Here is a 14,977-nt window from a genome sequence, read left to right as displayed (position 1 = left end):
TCAATTTTCAAAAATGTTCATTGGAGTCGAATTAGTCTTTTCTTTTTTTTGTGCGGAGAAATATCAGAATTTTTAAATAGAAAAAATCATTACTTGAAATAATAATCCGGAACGAAGCTCCGAGCAGAAAAGTTCCGGCACCGTTACATCCTTGAGTGGGTAGGGGCATTTCATGCAGAAAAATAAATAAATTAGCTCTTTGATCTATACAAGAACCACCCTTAAAATGTCCATTATGTTAACCAGCTAAAAATATCAATTATTAAAGCAATGGCTGCATAGATTCTTTCTTTCATTATTTTTATTTGAGTTTTTCTACTTTATATTACATCCCCCTTATAAAAAAATCAAACATAGTTCCTCAGTTTGAAAATTTTCTTCAAATACAAAGGAGAAAATAATTAAAAAGTCCATTAATATGATTATAACTTACAACATGATTAATGGCAAGCTTTATTTTATCGAAGTCACTCAAACTGAACAGATCTAACGTTTTATGCAGATCAAAAGTTGCTGCATCAAATTAAGAGCTCAATTTTGTATCGTTTTACTTCTAGGCTTTCTTTACCGAACGCTCTCGTTGAAACTCGATCACAACGTTGCTGCTTTTTTTTTATTTATTTTATTAAGTTTATTTTATTGACTCGTTAAATGTTTACGTAATATAGTATATTTACATTACAAAACAGTTTCCCAGAAACTGAAAAAACTTTCAAGCTAACCCAACTACTTTTAGTTTTTTTTTTCCTTTAAGTTTTTGGTCGAAAATTATTATTATTTTCATTATTTTTATAACAGTTATTATTTTTTAAATTCCCATTTTGTATGGGTTTCAGTGTGCTGCTTTTGAAGAGCTTTTAAGAGATCCACTTAAAAAATTGTCGAAAGCGCTACTTTTAAAACAAAACAATTTTTGTTTATACAAAACTTTCATTTAATTATAAGTATTTTGAGTAAAAACATTGTCCATAAAACAACATTACGACAAATCAAAATGTATATCTTTTTTTTTTCTGTGTGACTTATACGTGCCTTTTACGTCCACATTAAGAGAAATTGAGTTGGATTACCACGTACAGTTTAAGTGCATTATGTTTTTCTAGTGTAATGCGTGCAAAATGTATTTCCTCTTTTGAAACAGAGTTAGAGGTGAAAAGGTTAAGGATGTCCCTTCCATTTTATATATACTTTTACCGCGATTAAGAACCCATGCATGGGAAAAGCCATACATCAATAGTGGTTTTCTTTGTCTATTCTAAGAAAACAGTTGAAATATCGTAAAACTCAAGAAAAGATTTATTTTCCTATTTATTATAGGTGGGGGCGTCAGTCACCCTATTGAAAAATAAAATAAAATAAAACAAATCCGGAATCAAGGGGGAAGAAATGAAACTATTTCTTTGCAATGATAATGCTTTTTTTTCTATTTTGATTCCTTTCTTTGTTTCGTTTTCCATCCTTTTTTTTTTTTTTTTTTTGTCAACACATAAAGAGGAAGTTTTAAGTGAGAAATATGCGAATTGACTTACGATAGATAATCAAGCGCATTTTAAAGTCTGAGACTTAACTTTCTAACAAGTGTAGAAAATATATTGAACTGGTTAAATATTTCGTAAGAATGATCTACTCGTATACAACGATGACAGAGAAGATAGAAAATTCTCTCCTAAGAAAGACGAAATCTCATTTGTTTCACAAAACGTTTCTTCTCATTTTAAGGAAAATTTACTAAAGGTACAATGAAGTTATAACATACGGATCAGATTCAGCTAAAGAAGAATAAATGATGAAAACATTATTCGCTTGGGTAAGAAAGTATTAAAAGTTATGAAACAAATATTTAGAGTTCATCACACCCAAAAGTTTTGGAACACGTGCTTCTTGACCTAAGACCGAACAGAACCACTTAATTGGTACGGGTGACCTTTCTTATCGTAAAATTGTTCTGCTCACGGTGCACAACGAAACAAGAACGATCCATCAGTAGAGGGGGGGGGGGGGGAGGGGGATACCTTCGAACACTGTATAAATATTATATATATATATATATATATATATATATATATATGTATGTACTCTTTTACATAAATAGCAACACATTAGTATTGCTCCAATGCAATAAAATTCGCAACGTTTTACTATTTTACGTGTGCAGTGTTGTCGGAAAAAGATTTGCCTTTTTTTTTTGGGGGGGGGGGGAATAAAGTGGTAAAATTTTGATTGGTAAACTTGTACTCCAGTGATTCTAAATGAATTTTTAACATTTTAAGGAAGATTTTAGATTTATCTTATAAGCTTTGTTTTGTTAAATTTCTTAAGCTTATTTAAGTAAATTGTTTTAGTGCTTAACTTAGTATAATGGAGCACCTTTGAAGTGAACAGTTGGAGCACCATTGAAAAAATAATGTTTATTAGAAAAGACGTATAAATGTATCTAATATACATGTATCTTCTTTTTTTGCACACAAAAGAAAATTATGAAAATGAAAACTGAAGTTTTTTTCCTGATAAAAATATGAACATTGTTTCGATTTGAAATAATTAGCGCAATAGATGAAACGTAACGAATGAAATAATAGTGGCCGGATGGTTTGCCTTAGTTATGGTCACAAATTCGATATCTATTTGAAACAGGGGTTCTAAAGCTTTGAGGCTCTCCCTCCCCCCTCTGAATATTGATGTTAGGTCACGCATACCCGGCCCCACTACCATATTTGGTCAATACAAGCAGTACTACAATCGGAATTTGAAACTGGAAGTGGTTACGATAGCTGAAGCTGGTTAGAAGATGAACATTTATAATTTCGTGCACAAAACTTAATAGCATTAAATGATCTGACTTTGTGACAGCAGGGGTTAGATTGTGGAACAACTATAAGAGAGAAGATGCTGCTTTTACTTTTTACATTGATACATTATCATTAGGCACAATCTTATCGCATGTTGTCACAAAGTCACCCCATTCGACGGTATTACTAAATATAAATTTAATTTGAACCTATTATTAGAATGTATGTAATTAGAGTACTAAATACGAATTTGTTTGAGATAATGTGGTGAAATTGACATGTAATACAAGTCCCTTTCAAAATGCCTCCACCTCCCCGCCCACATTCTAAACCACCCGGTTTAGAAGATAGTAGGAATGTCAAGATTTGGAGAAATTTCTTATTGCATTATCAGAATAAAGTTCCAAGTGTTTTGGTCTATAGACATTAAATTATCCCTTTCAGTTCCACTACATGATAACTTTAATACGTTCTGTAAAGAATTGGGAGTATTTAATTACAATTGAAGAGAACATTAATGAATGTAATAAATAACATTTTTAAAAAAATGAAATATTTGTGCGGATGAACTTGTTACTATTTCTTTCACATGCATTACGTTCGTCTTTTCGCTAGACATTTATATGAAGTTGTTCACAATAAACAACGTTCACAATGTTTCAACAACACCAATTAGTAGGAGTTTGTGTAAAAGTTAATTGGTAGAAAGTACAGACACCCCGGAACGAAAAAATAGCTCAGAAAATTAAAAAATATCAACAAAATTTTCATTATTTTAAGCGAACAGCATCCTCGAAAAAAGTGTGGCAAGTAGAGAGGAACAGCAAAGTTAAAAAAATAAATAAATAAATAAATAAAAAACTTTAAAGATGACTGTTACTAATTCACACATATCTTGTTCATTCATTTGGCTTTTAAAAGTAAACACTAAACTATTATGCAGTAAGATTATATCACATAAATATGCTAATAAACTTTTGTTTACTCACGTTTAAAAAATTATGCGTCTCTTCTGAAAAAGAGAAACGAAAAGAAAACCTGAGACCATTCCACTTTTAATTTGTCTGAAGATAATTGACTGTAAAAAGTACATCTTTAGAACTGGAATGATAATGTATAATGCTCTTCTAATACCCCCCCCCCACGAGGAACAAATAACATACCATGGAAAGTCGTTACTTTGATGTCATATTTAAGGTCATTACAACTATGAATGGGTCATGAGAGCATTTAGAGAGAAGAGTTCACTCGGTCATTCTTTTATGTATGTTACAATGGAGTTTCACTTAATAAGATACTCAGTTTGATGACTTGTGCACCAGACTGCCTTTAATGATGTTTGAGAAAAATCTCTATTATACCCTTTAAATGTAATGTGAAGCTGAAATAAAATTGGACTTTCAGGTATATCGAGGCATTACAACTTTTTACCTTCAGTCTTCGTAGCATCAACGTAAAACTGAAAATTAAAGTTTTTCAAAAATTTATGATCGAGTGAATCAGATTATCTTTGGTCTGAAGTAATCATGTCAGTAGATATTTGGCAACGTTGTTGCAATAATGATTAATGTTTTAATTATATCCTTTCTTGCGTTTGTTAGTTTCATATTTTCTGTTTCATACATTGGACATCAGAAGTTGGTTTTCAACTTTTTTTTTTGTTCTAAATTTTCTTTTTCTGACGGTGTAATTTTAGAATAACTCCTTAGAGAACTTCTTTCATAACTCATAATCTTAAAAAGTTTAACTTTCCGTAAGAAAAAAGACTTAAGTAGACCAATTACTTTTCAACTCTTTTTCTCTCACGCACTCCCATTATGTTTTCTCTATAAAGCCCTCTAACCTTCAAAATCCCTGCACCTACAGTAGGATTATATTTTATCACCTACAACAAAATAAAATAAATCTCTAAAACAGCTTTAAAAAAAAAGAGTCGATTAATGTACCAAATTTTGAGAAGATTTTCATCTGATCTCGCTATTTAGCCCACTAACGGTTTTCAAACAAAAATTCATTTAAATAGCAACAAAAATTATTTTACTTATTATAATTCAAACCCCATGTGCCTCATTGAACATTCAGTACTGCCGTGGGCAGGTAAACTGCAGTAACTGCAAATGTCTTTTTTTTTTTTTTTTTGCATTTTTGTCATCTATTGTACGTTAGCTTTATTGCACAAGCTTGCTTATTGGGTTTCCGCTGAAAAAAAGGCGGGAAATTCCAACATTTCCCTATTGTTAGTATTGAATCCAACACATATTTCTTCAAATATCTCGAAAACTCTTTTCTGCAGATACTGCCATTTTCCTGCCCACGGCAGAGTGCTAATCGTCTGTTATGTTTTTTTGCCTCTGTTTCCCATAATGTCTTGTTTTAATTCTTTTACAAAGAAATAGGACCTTACTAAAAGACTTTTAATGGGCAAAGAAGGGTGTGACTTCCTTCTTTTGCTTATCCATCAGGCAAAAATTAGGAAAACATTACTCAAAAGTTTGAATTATGTCTTGTGAAGCAATGTGGAAGAATTCAAGCACTGTGAAGCTATATTTTTCAGCCGAATAATACACATTTACTAACTTATCTCGTTTTTCTATCGTGATATTTGTTTGAAATTTTAATTATTTATTAGTTGAGAACTTCGTAATTCAGAAGAAAATATGCTAAATATACTTCAAGTTCCCCTTATTTTACAGAAAAGTCCCCTCAATTTTAATTTTTCATTTAATAATGCATTAAAATTATCGCTTTGAAAGATAAGAATAAACATCTGTTCTGTTCATTCAGATACAATTATTTACTTTCCAAAATTATTACTAATTTAAATTCGGTGATCTAAACTAACTACCGCCTTTATGAGTCATTTAAAAGTAATGGTTAGTACCAGCTATCACCGCCCTTGACATCCTTACCGAAAATGCAAATTACTGTGCACTTGCAGGAGGTGCGTCGTTCACTTTTAACTTTTCTAAATTATTTGTATTAAAAATGACTCATTCTCCTTTTCACCTAATTTATATTGAAAGTAAATGTAAGAAATCATTACAAAAGCATAGTAACGGATCCACTCAACCTTACATATTGTAACGAACGGTATATGTCTTCATTTTAAAACAGCTAACTGTTTAAAAACAGTAAAAACGAAAAAACGTTACATTGCACAAATTGATGATTACTGCAGACACGTGCTTCGGGGTTACAAGGAACCCCTTTTTAAATGTAAAATAAATGATCTATGGATGAAAAGATATCAGACAAAAGCCAACCCGGATATCGGATTTCTTTTGTCGGATGCCTTTTCATTCATAAGTTCACTTATTTAGCATTGAAAAATTGGTTCCTTGTAACCCCGAAGCACGTGTCTGCAGTAATCTACAATTTATGCAATTTAACTTTGCTTGTTCTTCTTTACCTTTCAAGCACAAAGGTGTTGATTCAACTTTACCTTACCGTTTGTTTTCACTGTTTCTTGAATCTCGACCGATAAACTGATGTAACAATGAGGATAGTTCCTTTGTGAAGCTTTTCGTTCTAATGTTCTAAAAGCAATTGAATTCATTATTTAGGCTAATTAAACATTCTGAATTCATTTTTGTCAAAAATGTTGCATTTAAATAGTTTTGAAATGAGTGACCATTTTAATGTGCATATCCAATATAATTAAATTTATTACGTATTATTAGGATTAATATATTATTTATTACCTAAGAGTGAAATATACAAAAACAAGGAAGAACAGAACAGTGATCAATTCTATCAAAGGATGAAACGAAAGATGGCAGGGAAAGAAGACGTGCACTACTTTGACTTTACGTCAAACCTTTACAATGTTTGACACACTATTTAAAAAAGTAACAAAACATTCAATCGTAATATTTTTTAATTTTCAATAACTCACCTCCCTCCCCGCCCCCTTACTTCTGTAACATTTTTATTTGAAGTACAATGCGTAAAAATAAGCCTGACTAAAATTTTGATGGGTATTTATGATTTTTAATGCTTGGAATACGCTTGTAGACGCGTTAAAAACCGTTGCCTAAAAGTTGATTTTATTTTAACAATATATTTACATCAGGGTTGCCGCTAAGTATTACCAAACCCGGATCCAAAGGGAACATAATTTTTTGCAGACCTGGGTCCCAAAAAGAAAAATGGGGCACAAAAATTTTAAAGGGACAAGTATTTTTTTTTTACGATATAACTGAATTAAATATGACACTGTTGGTTTGAATTTGAAAGTTATATTTATTTGTAATAATTTCGGAAGTCAAATTTACGAGTTCCGCGAGACATGAAGCCTTTGATTTCTTGCTTCGTTTCTTCACTTTTGAACCCTTTGATACGCTATAGCAGAGTTTCTTAACCTTTTTTGGGCCCCGGACCGGTAAAATTTCGCGGATCTTTTTTTTTTTCTTCTCTTCTTTAATAATAATAAAAAAACCTCACTTAGATGTTTTACGATTACTCATTATTATTCACTATGATTTACTTCAAACTGATATATAACTAGGGTTTTTTTTTTTTTTTTTTAACGTGAAAATAGACATTTACGTTCTTTAGAGGAGTGAAATTCATTTTGTAGGCATGAAAGAGACAAAAACAGTGGAGGGGGGGGGGGAGGCATAATAGTGATCAAATCCATAAGTAAACTAATTTTCTGAAGACGAAATGGAAGGCAGCAGGGAAAGAAGAGATGCGTACAATTTTGAGTTTTAACATTTAGATTGTTTGACCATTTTGCCTTTACAAAAGTTAATCAAATTTTAAAACTTAACAATTTAGAAATTTCAATAGTTTCTTCCTCCATTTTCCGAGATGTGTGACATACACTTGGTTGATGCTTTAAAAATATCTCCGTTTAAAGTAATATTTAAACGCAAAATTAAGACGCAACCGTACTTATGATCAATAAGCAGAGTTTAATTTGCAAGGGAACTCACAGGAGCTTAGCTCCCGCCTTTCTTTTCAACAAACGAATTTCACTAATAAGGGGTCGTCCACAAATGTCACACTTTGATAGGGATTCGTGCAATTGGGAGTTTGTGACAAGGGGAAGGGAGGGGCTGAAAAAAGTGTGACATTACACATTTTTTTAATAACTTGTTTATGGTTATATAGCACGACATGAGACGATGGGAGGAGAGGGAGTAAGAGTTGACACTTTGTGACAAATGGGGGAGGGTGTCAGGTATGTTGAAAAAAAATATGTGTGACATTTTTGGACAACCCCTTAAGCAGCATGCAGCGGAGCTCATCAATATTCCTCTCTGGTACACAAGCAGCACAGCAATTCTGAAACTAATGAATAGTCATTTTCTCCCCGTTCTTTTCTCGCAGAAATGCTCACACGTGGAACGTAAATAGGTGCATAAAAGACACTAATACTTTCTGTCACCGAAAGTTAGACACTCAATAGTTTTCTTAGTTAGAGTTAGAGAATAGCGACGAAGAATAGAAAAGAAAACTGGAACAATGTTCTGCCCAAAGACGGATACAGGGGGAGGGTCATGGGAATCACGACCCCTCCTAAATTGTTGACAACATTATCCATCATTATTGTATGCAATCCTAATTTAACACTTGCATACAAGATAGATGGACGTGGAATATCATGAAAATATATTATTACACATTGTATTCAAATACTTTATAAAAGTAATGTATGATTTTCATAACATTTTTAATTTATTAATCATTTGTTTATGTAAATATTTGAGATAATACTTCCTTTCGTTGCTTTTGAAATTAATAATAAAGTTGATGTCCTACTAAGTTCCTTACTCATGGCCAATTTGGAGAATTTTATTCACACCCAAACAGTTCCAGAAATTTTTCGTATAAAGAAAAAAACTCTTATATTTTTTCAGCATAATCGCCCCTCCCTCCCCAAATACTAGCCTATATCCGCCTATTGGTTCTGCAACTGCTTTTTTTCCCTTTGAAAGTATTTCTCTTTTCGCATAATATTAGTTTCATCTATGTGTTTCGTTTTAACGTCAAGCACTCATTGTTTTTAGTTTCTTACATACTACTTGAACAACCATAACTGTTAAATTAATGAAATTTTCAGTAAACAGTTGTCCGCTTGCAGCACTGAAGTACGCTATGAGATGAAATCAAACGTTCCGGTATTAAAACTTCTACGGGTGCATTCTCCCATACAGAGCCTAATTTCTATGAGAACTGAGCTCAGTAGCTATTTTGTTTTGTTTTTTCTTAATATGAATTCAGACTATTTACGCTTGAAGTTAGCACGCATTCTGAAGAATATAGGGCTCCCACGCTTTTTCTGTTAAAAATTAAGCACTGTTTATAAGTAAAAAAAATTCTATAAGAACATCACAGAACAATGGCAAACCTAATGGAAAAATGTATTAGTTAAAAAGAAGCGGAATGTAACAAGTGATTAATGTGGGCACACTCCAGTGTTGCCGATCTAAAATACCAAAATTGTGGGTTTTAGACAGTAAAATTATGTCATCAGTAAAAAATATCGCATAAAACTTTATCCTTAATTGAGGCGGTACGAAGCGAAGAAATGTAAGTGCCAAAAAATAAATTAATAAAATTAAAACAATAAAAAATAGAGGTAACCATTACAGATGGTAGAAGAACATGTCCTCTGTTTGAGGGCAAGACGATAGATAGTACCCGCAGAATCCACGGTAGCTGCTGTTATACAGCATTACTTATATATATATATATATATATATATATACGTATGTTACATTAGTTTGAACTTTGAGGTCATGGATCAAAATTTTGTTTTTCGCAATCACGAATTGCGACAGGGCCCTATTTGTTGGTTTTACTGTTTCTAGTAATGGCTTTTATAGCAATCATAATTTGAACTCAAGACGTCAAAATTCAAATGAATGCCTGGGACTATATGCTGGATATTATGTTCTGGATGCTGGTTGTAGTGTGCTGGATACTGTTTTCGTGTAAAACAGATTGTGCAAAGTCGAGAAAGTCGTTTATACATCATTTGTTTCCGAAGCACATGGACGCCACCGCAAAGGGGAAGGGACATGGTCGCAGAGGCCTGTGGACCAGAGGACATTCAAGCCACCCCCGAGAAGGAAGGACATATTCGTGGAAGCCCGTGGACCAGAGGACATGGGCGTCACTACAAAGGAGGATGGACTGTTCGAGGAGGCCCGTGAACCAGAGGACATGGACGCCAGAGGAGGGACATACTCGTGGAGGCCCGTGCACCAGAGGAATTTGCATTATAAGCATGGGAAAATAGAATTAAAGAACGCTAACTACTGTCAAGTGAAATCAATCGTGATATATATTATATATCAATCGTCAATAAGCAATCGTGATTGCTCCAAAAAAAAAAATCAATGAAATAAAAATTCAAATGCTTACCTCGGACCTGAGCTTAAACCGCATGGTACACAAAACTGGAAAATAACCCACTTCCATCCCTTTTGCCCCTAACGCATCAACTCTTTTGATTCTGAAACCTTTTCAACGCTAAAAGTAAAAGTCAGAAAAAACCGGTTAAGTTTCCGCAAACCGGTGCCGATCCGCCGGACAAGCGCTAGAGAGTACTTTCGTTAAAGCACGTTTTACAAACTTTGTTTGTATAAAACACATTATTTGCATACTTTCATTCTGCGTTTTTTTTTTTTTTCGAAACTGAAATTTTCCGAGTGTACCTTGTGAGTCCATTTCAAATAATTCCAAACTATAATAATTTTTACCATTGCAAGTTTCTTTTTATAAATATTTATAACAAAAAGTTCAATTTAAAGCTCTAAGTTGTGAAAATTCAAATTCCGGACACACACATAATGTATATCGTAGGGTGGATGCTATAAGTAGATAACTACAATGCAGTCTTTTTATACTGCATCCATTAAAATCAACAAATTACGATTTTCGGGTAATGTAAAGACTTAAATTTTATTAAACTACCATTTTTAAATTTTACTTAACTAGAGGCATTTTCGCAGTTCGTACAAAATTTTCAACATTCTTTTTTTTCTATATTTGCAGTTATCTGTTTGTATTACGCAGTCGACAATATAGCATATCACATAATAGTCCTTGTCCTAATACAAATGCATCAAATAAAATAAAATGTGTCATCGAACAAAAATAGAAATAGTGCGTAGAAAATAAAGTTACTCCGCATATACATGGGTTAGAGACCTCTAAATTGGTATTATTTTCAATAATGTTTCACGACAACTGCGTCTCTGCAACTACGTAATATTAATAATGCGTTGTACGTTTACTAAAATATGAAATTTTTAGTAATAATGCTAGAGATTTTAAAATATTTACTGAAGACATCTTATTTCTTGATTTTTTTTTATCGCTGAGCACAAAATATTGCTGATTGAACAATTCACTTCAAAAAAATAATTACTTTACTTAGTAGAATAATTTATTCACATTGAAGCTAATGTCGCCCCGTATCAAAATTTATTGCGTTTCAGAAAAGGGATAAAAAACTGATTTTAATTTTCTTTTGAGGAAATACAAAATTAATATTATTGGCATTAATTAACCACCATTTGATCATGCTAGAACACACAATTACAATTAATATACAGAAAATATATTAAAATATACATTGCAGTTAGGTAAAAATTTGCCTCAAAAACATACTGCGTCACTTGATTCTTCTTTTATATACGATTAGCTGATGATTCAAGAAATTTTATATCGGGTAGAAACCTTAGATCAACTATGAAAATATGGCAAATCTTTACTACGTTTTTTTGCATCTAGGTTGGTTTATTTGAACAGTAAAATATTTGGGAAATTACCATGACCATTAATTACAATCAGGGGTAACAAAGTTATTTTAACACGCATTGCAGGCAGAAAAAAATGCCATAAAAACATATACGTCATTTTTTATTTTTCTATACATGATTAGCTGACGATTAACAAAAACTTTCACCGGATGGAAATTCAGAACAATTTTTAATGTACAACAAACTTTGACTACGTCGTTTCTTACAATGTTGATTCATTAATTTGAACAGAAAAATATGTGGGAAATAACAAAAAGAATGAATTACAATCACTATTAAGAAAATTTATTATGAAATGTATTACATTGCAGATAGAAAAATCTGCCTCAAAAACATACAACGTCATTTTGATATTTCATTCATACACCAATAGCTGACGATTATAGAAGTTTTTAACCAGATTGAAATTTCAAAACAATTTTCAAAATATGCCAAATTTTGACTACGTCGAACAGTAAACTATTTGGGAAATTACAATGAGCATTAATATCAATCTGTATAAAAAAAAAAGTTATTTTAACACGTATTGCAGTCAGAAAAAAATTGCCAGAAAACACACTACGTCATTTTGATTGTTCTATACGTGATTAGCTGACGATTAACAAAAATTTTCACCGAACGGAAATTCAGAATTTTTTTGAACATACGACAAATTTTGACTGCATCGTTTCGCACTTACAATATTGATTCATTCATTTGAGCAGCAAAATATTTGGGAAATAACTAATAGCACCAATTACAATCGATATTATGCAAAGCTTTTATAAATGTATTACAGATAGAAAAATTTGCCTCTGAAACATACTACGTCACTTTGATATTTCTTTTACACACAATTAGCTGACAATTATAGAAGTTTTTCACCGGATGGGAACCTTAGGACCATTTTTGAGATACCACAAATTTTGATTACGCGTTCAACAAGTGCGATTTCAGCAGCAGGGTATTTAAACAGCAAAATCTTAAGGAATAAATAAACAAAAGTTATTTTCTCAATTGACGACAAAAAAAAGTCGACTTAAAACAATTATTAACATCACTTACTTCACAATTTTGTCCATTATCCAAATCACCGCAGGTAATCCTTTCAATAATGATATCCCTAATCAATGCGACGTAGTCTTCAACAGAATGGCTCAATTCAACGTTCCCTTGATTTCGGTAAAAATCCAAAATGTCTTGAACATCGATATTAAATTCTGCGGTTATTCCGGACACCGACACAATAAGAGCAAAAACAATAACCGCTCCACGCGACATATTTCCTTATGACACTTCGCTATGACTAGAACCGAAACCTCACGAATTCTTCCGAGAGTTGAAAGCGCTCTGCGTGGTGGATTAAACTGTGGACGAACGGTAGCTTCTTTTTCTACTAGCGCGATACTAGCGCCACGCCTGGTGCGAATCCGGAACTAGACTCTCGGGGAAGAACTGAAAGCGTGACGTTTGGAAGGGAATGCTCTTTCTTCATCAAAAAGCAAACAAAAATCGGGTTTCAAACGCTTGCTTGGAGATGATGAGTGTTATGGCATATAATAACTTCATTCACGTGTGCTGTAATAAAGTTATGAGAGTGCGTAAAAGGATGTTTTCAATGGGAGAAGAAAAGTAGTGTTTTTTCTTCGGTTCCCTCTTTCGTTTGTTCATTAAAATAAAATAATCGCTATTGCATTGAGAATTCTAATAATTTGCCATTTTTCTTTTATTATTTCAAAAAATTCTCCGTTTTTTTTCTGTTTAAAAAGAAGCTTGAACATTGTTTCTATCTTAATTAGAACGAAATATAATTATTTTTGTTGCATGCATTTAACTAATATTATATTTAATTTTAAAACTTTAAACGCGTTTTTCTCCATGATGCAAATTTTCCCGATTTTTTGCATTCATATTCTTATAAGTCAAGAATGGATAAAAATTAAGGAATGAAATTTGGAGCATATCTTTTTCAAACAGTTTACTTTAATTTTCATTCGGTAAATCTGAAAAAAAAAAGTTTACAGCAAAAAATGTGATTTTCTTAGGGGGCTTAGGTGTTTTAAGGAGTATTTTCCTCAGTTATTTGAGGGGCTTCCGATTTGGAAGAGATTTTCGTGGTATTAAGGGGTGGGTGTTCCCTTGCTCTTGGGGAGGGGAGGCACCCTTTCTAATACTACAAAAGATGGAAAAGCTTTCGATGTTCACGTATTATTTTGAAGGAGTATGCTACTAAGCTGAACATGTGCTTTAACCCTTAAGACCCGTTACAATCATCTAAAACTTTTGTTACTTCATTTTTAATAACTTCCAGCAAATAGTTCACTGAATTTGATTTTTCACTTTTGTGACTAACCTGATTCAGATAAAAAGTCAAAGCCAACATTATATATAGCGCAAAGTAAGATAAATGAACCAAAACCGGTCCAGAATATGTTATTTCAAAAGTGATTGCAATACTTCGGTTAAATTTAATTTGACACATGAAATTGACACATGTCAGTAACAAGCGATCCCGATTAAGTAATATCCATTCAAAATATGTTTTGAATTTACAAAAGAAAACTTCATAATAGTTGCAAAACAAGGGGAGTATTAGCATACATCTTTACCAAACACGGCTGCAAAAGGGGAAAAAACATACTCTATTAATTAACATAATTCAACACAATGAAAATGATTAAAGAGTTATTTCTTGCAGCTAGGGATCAGCTCTGAGGAAAGAAGGCTTATAAGTCTGCCTATTCATAAATTTTTCACATTCTGCAGTATGTTTATTTTCTTTTTAAAATGTGCAAAGTTGTTTTGCTTTTATTTATGGTGAAAAATATGTTTTTTATAATTAAGGAAAACATTGCTAGTTGCTTTCTTTTTTACGTCATTTTTAAACTGTCCAAATTTTGCAATTGAGCTCAGTTCAATTGCAAAATTCCTAGGCCCACAATAATTTGGAGCCCCCTGAAGATTCTACAGCGAAATGCAGTGCTTGATTTACAGGTTTGGGGCCCGTCGGAATGCACTTTTCAGGGCCTCTTTGTCTATCAAAGAAATATGTAAATTATTCATCATGTGCATTTGTGAATCCACTTCGGGGCTCCTCATAATTGTGACATGGTAAATTCGTTACTAGCATAATGAATAAAAATTATCTTTTAAGGAAGTGTTTTTCCACTTAAAAAGTCATTTATTTTTTAAAAATGCATGTACTTTTCGAATATGTGTAACGCTATGCATAATTCTTTAAGAAAATAAGGGCCCCTTAAGAAGATGGAACCATAGGCTTGTACGTTTATCAGGCCTTGGGTAAGAGATTTTATAAGTTTTTGCTTATTAGTAATTCTTTTATTTTCCGCATGATGGTTTTTTTCTAATCATTTACAAACATGTTTTCCTTTTATTAAAAGTGGAAAATCTATTTTTTTTTAAATAACAACG

General features: G+C 32.3%; 1 protein-coding gene across 1 annotated transcript in view; it reads right to left on the bottom strand.

Moving 5' to 3' along the window:
- Positions 1 to 12,891, bottom strand: part of LOC129231252 (zinc transporter ZIP10-like) — a 92,035-nt gene extending 79,144 nt beyond the window's left edge. Inside the window, exon 1 of the mRNA XM_054865530.1 lies at positions 12,611 to 12,891. Coding sequence (XP_054721505.1) covers positions 12,611 to 12,826 — 216 coding nt within the window. The 5' untranslated portion in view covers positions 12,827 to 12,891. The remainder of the gene's footprint in view (positions 1 to 12,610) is intronic.
- Between the last annotated feature and the right edge of the window lie 2,086 nt (positions 12,892 to 14,977).

The sequence above is a fragment of the Uloborus diversus genome, chromosome 10 (assembly GCF_026930045.1).
Source record: "Uloborus diversus isolate 005 chromosome 10, Udiv.v.3.1, whole genome shotgun sequence".
NCBI classification, from domain to species: Eukaryota; Metazoa; Arthropoda; class Arachnida; order Araneae; family Uloboridae; genus Uloborus; species Uloborus diversus.
This window is presented reverse-complemented; position numbering and strand designations above follow the sequence as displayed.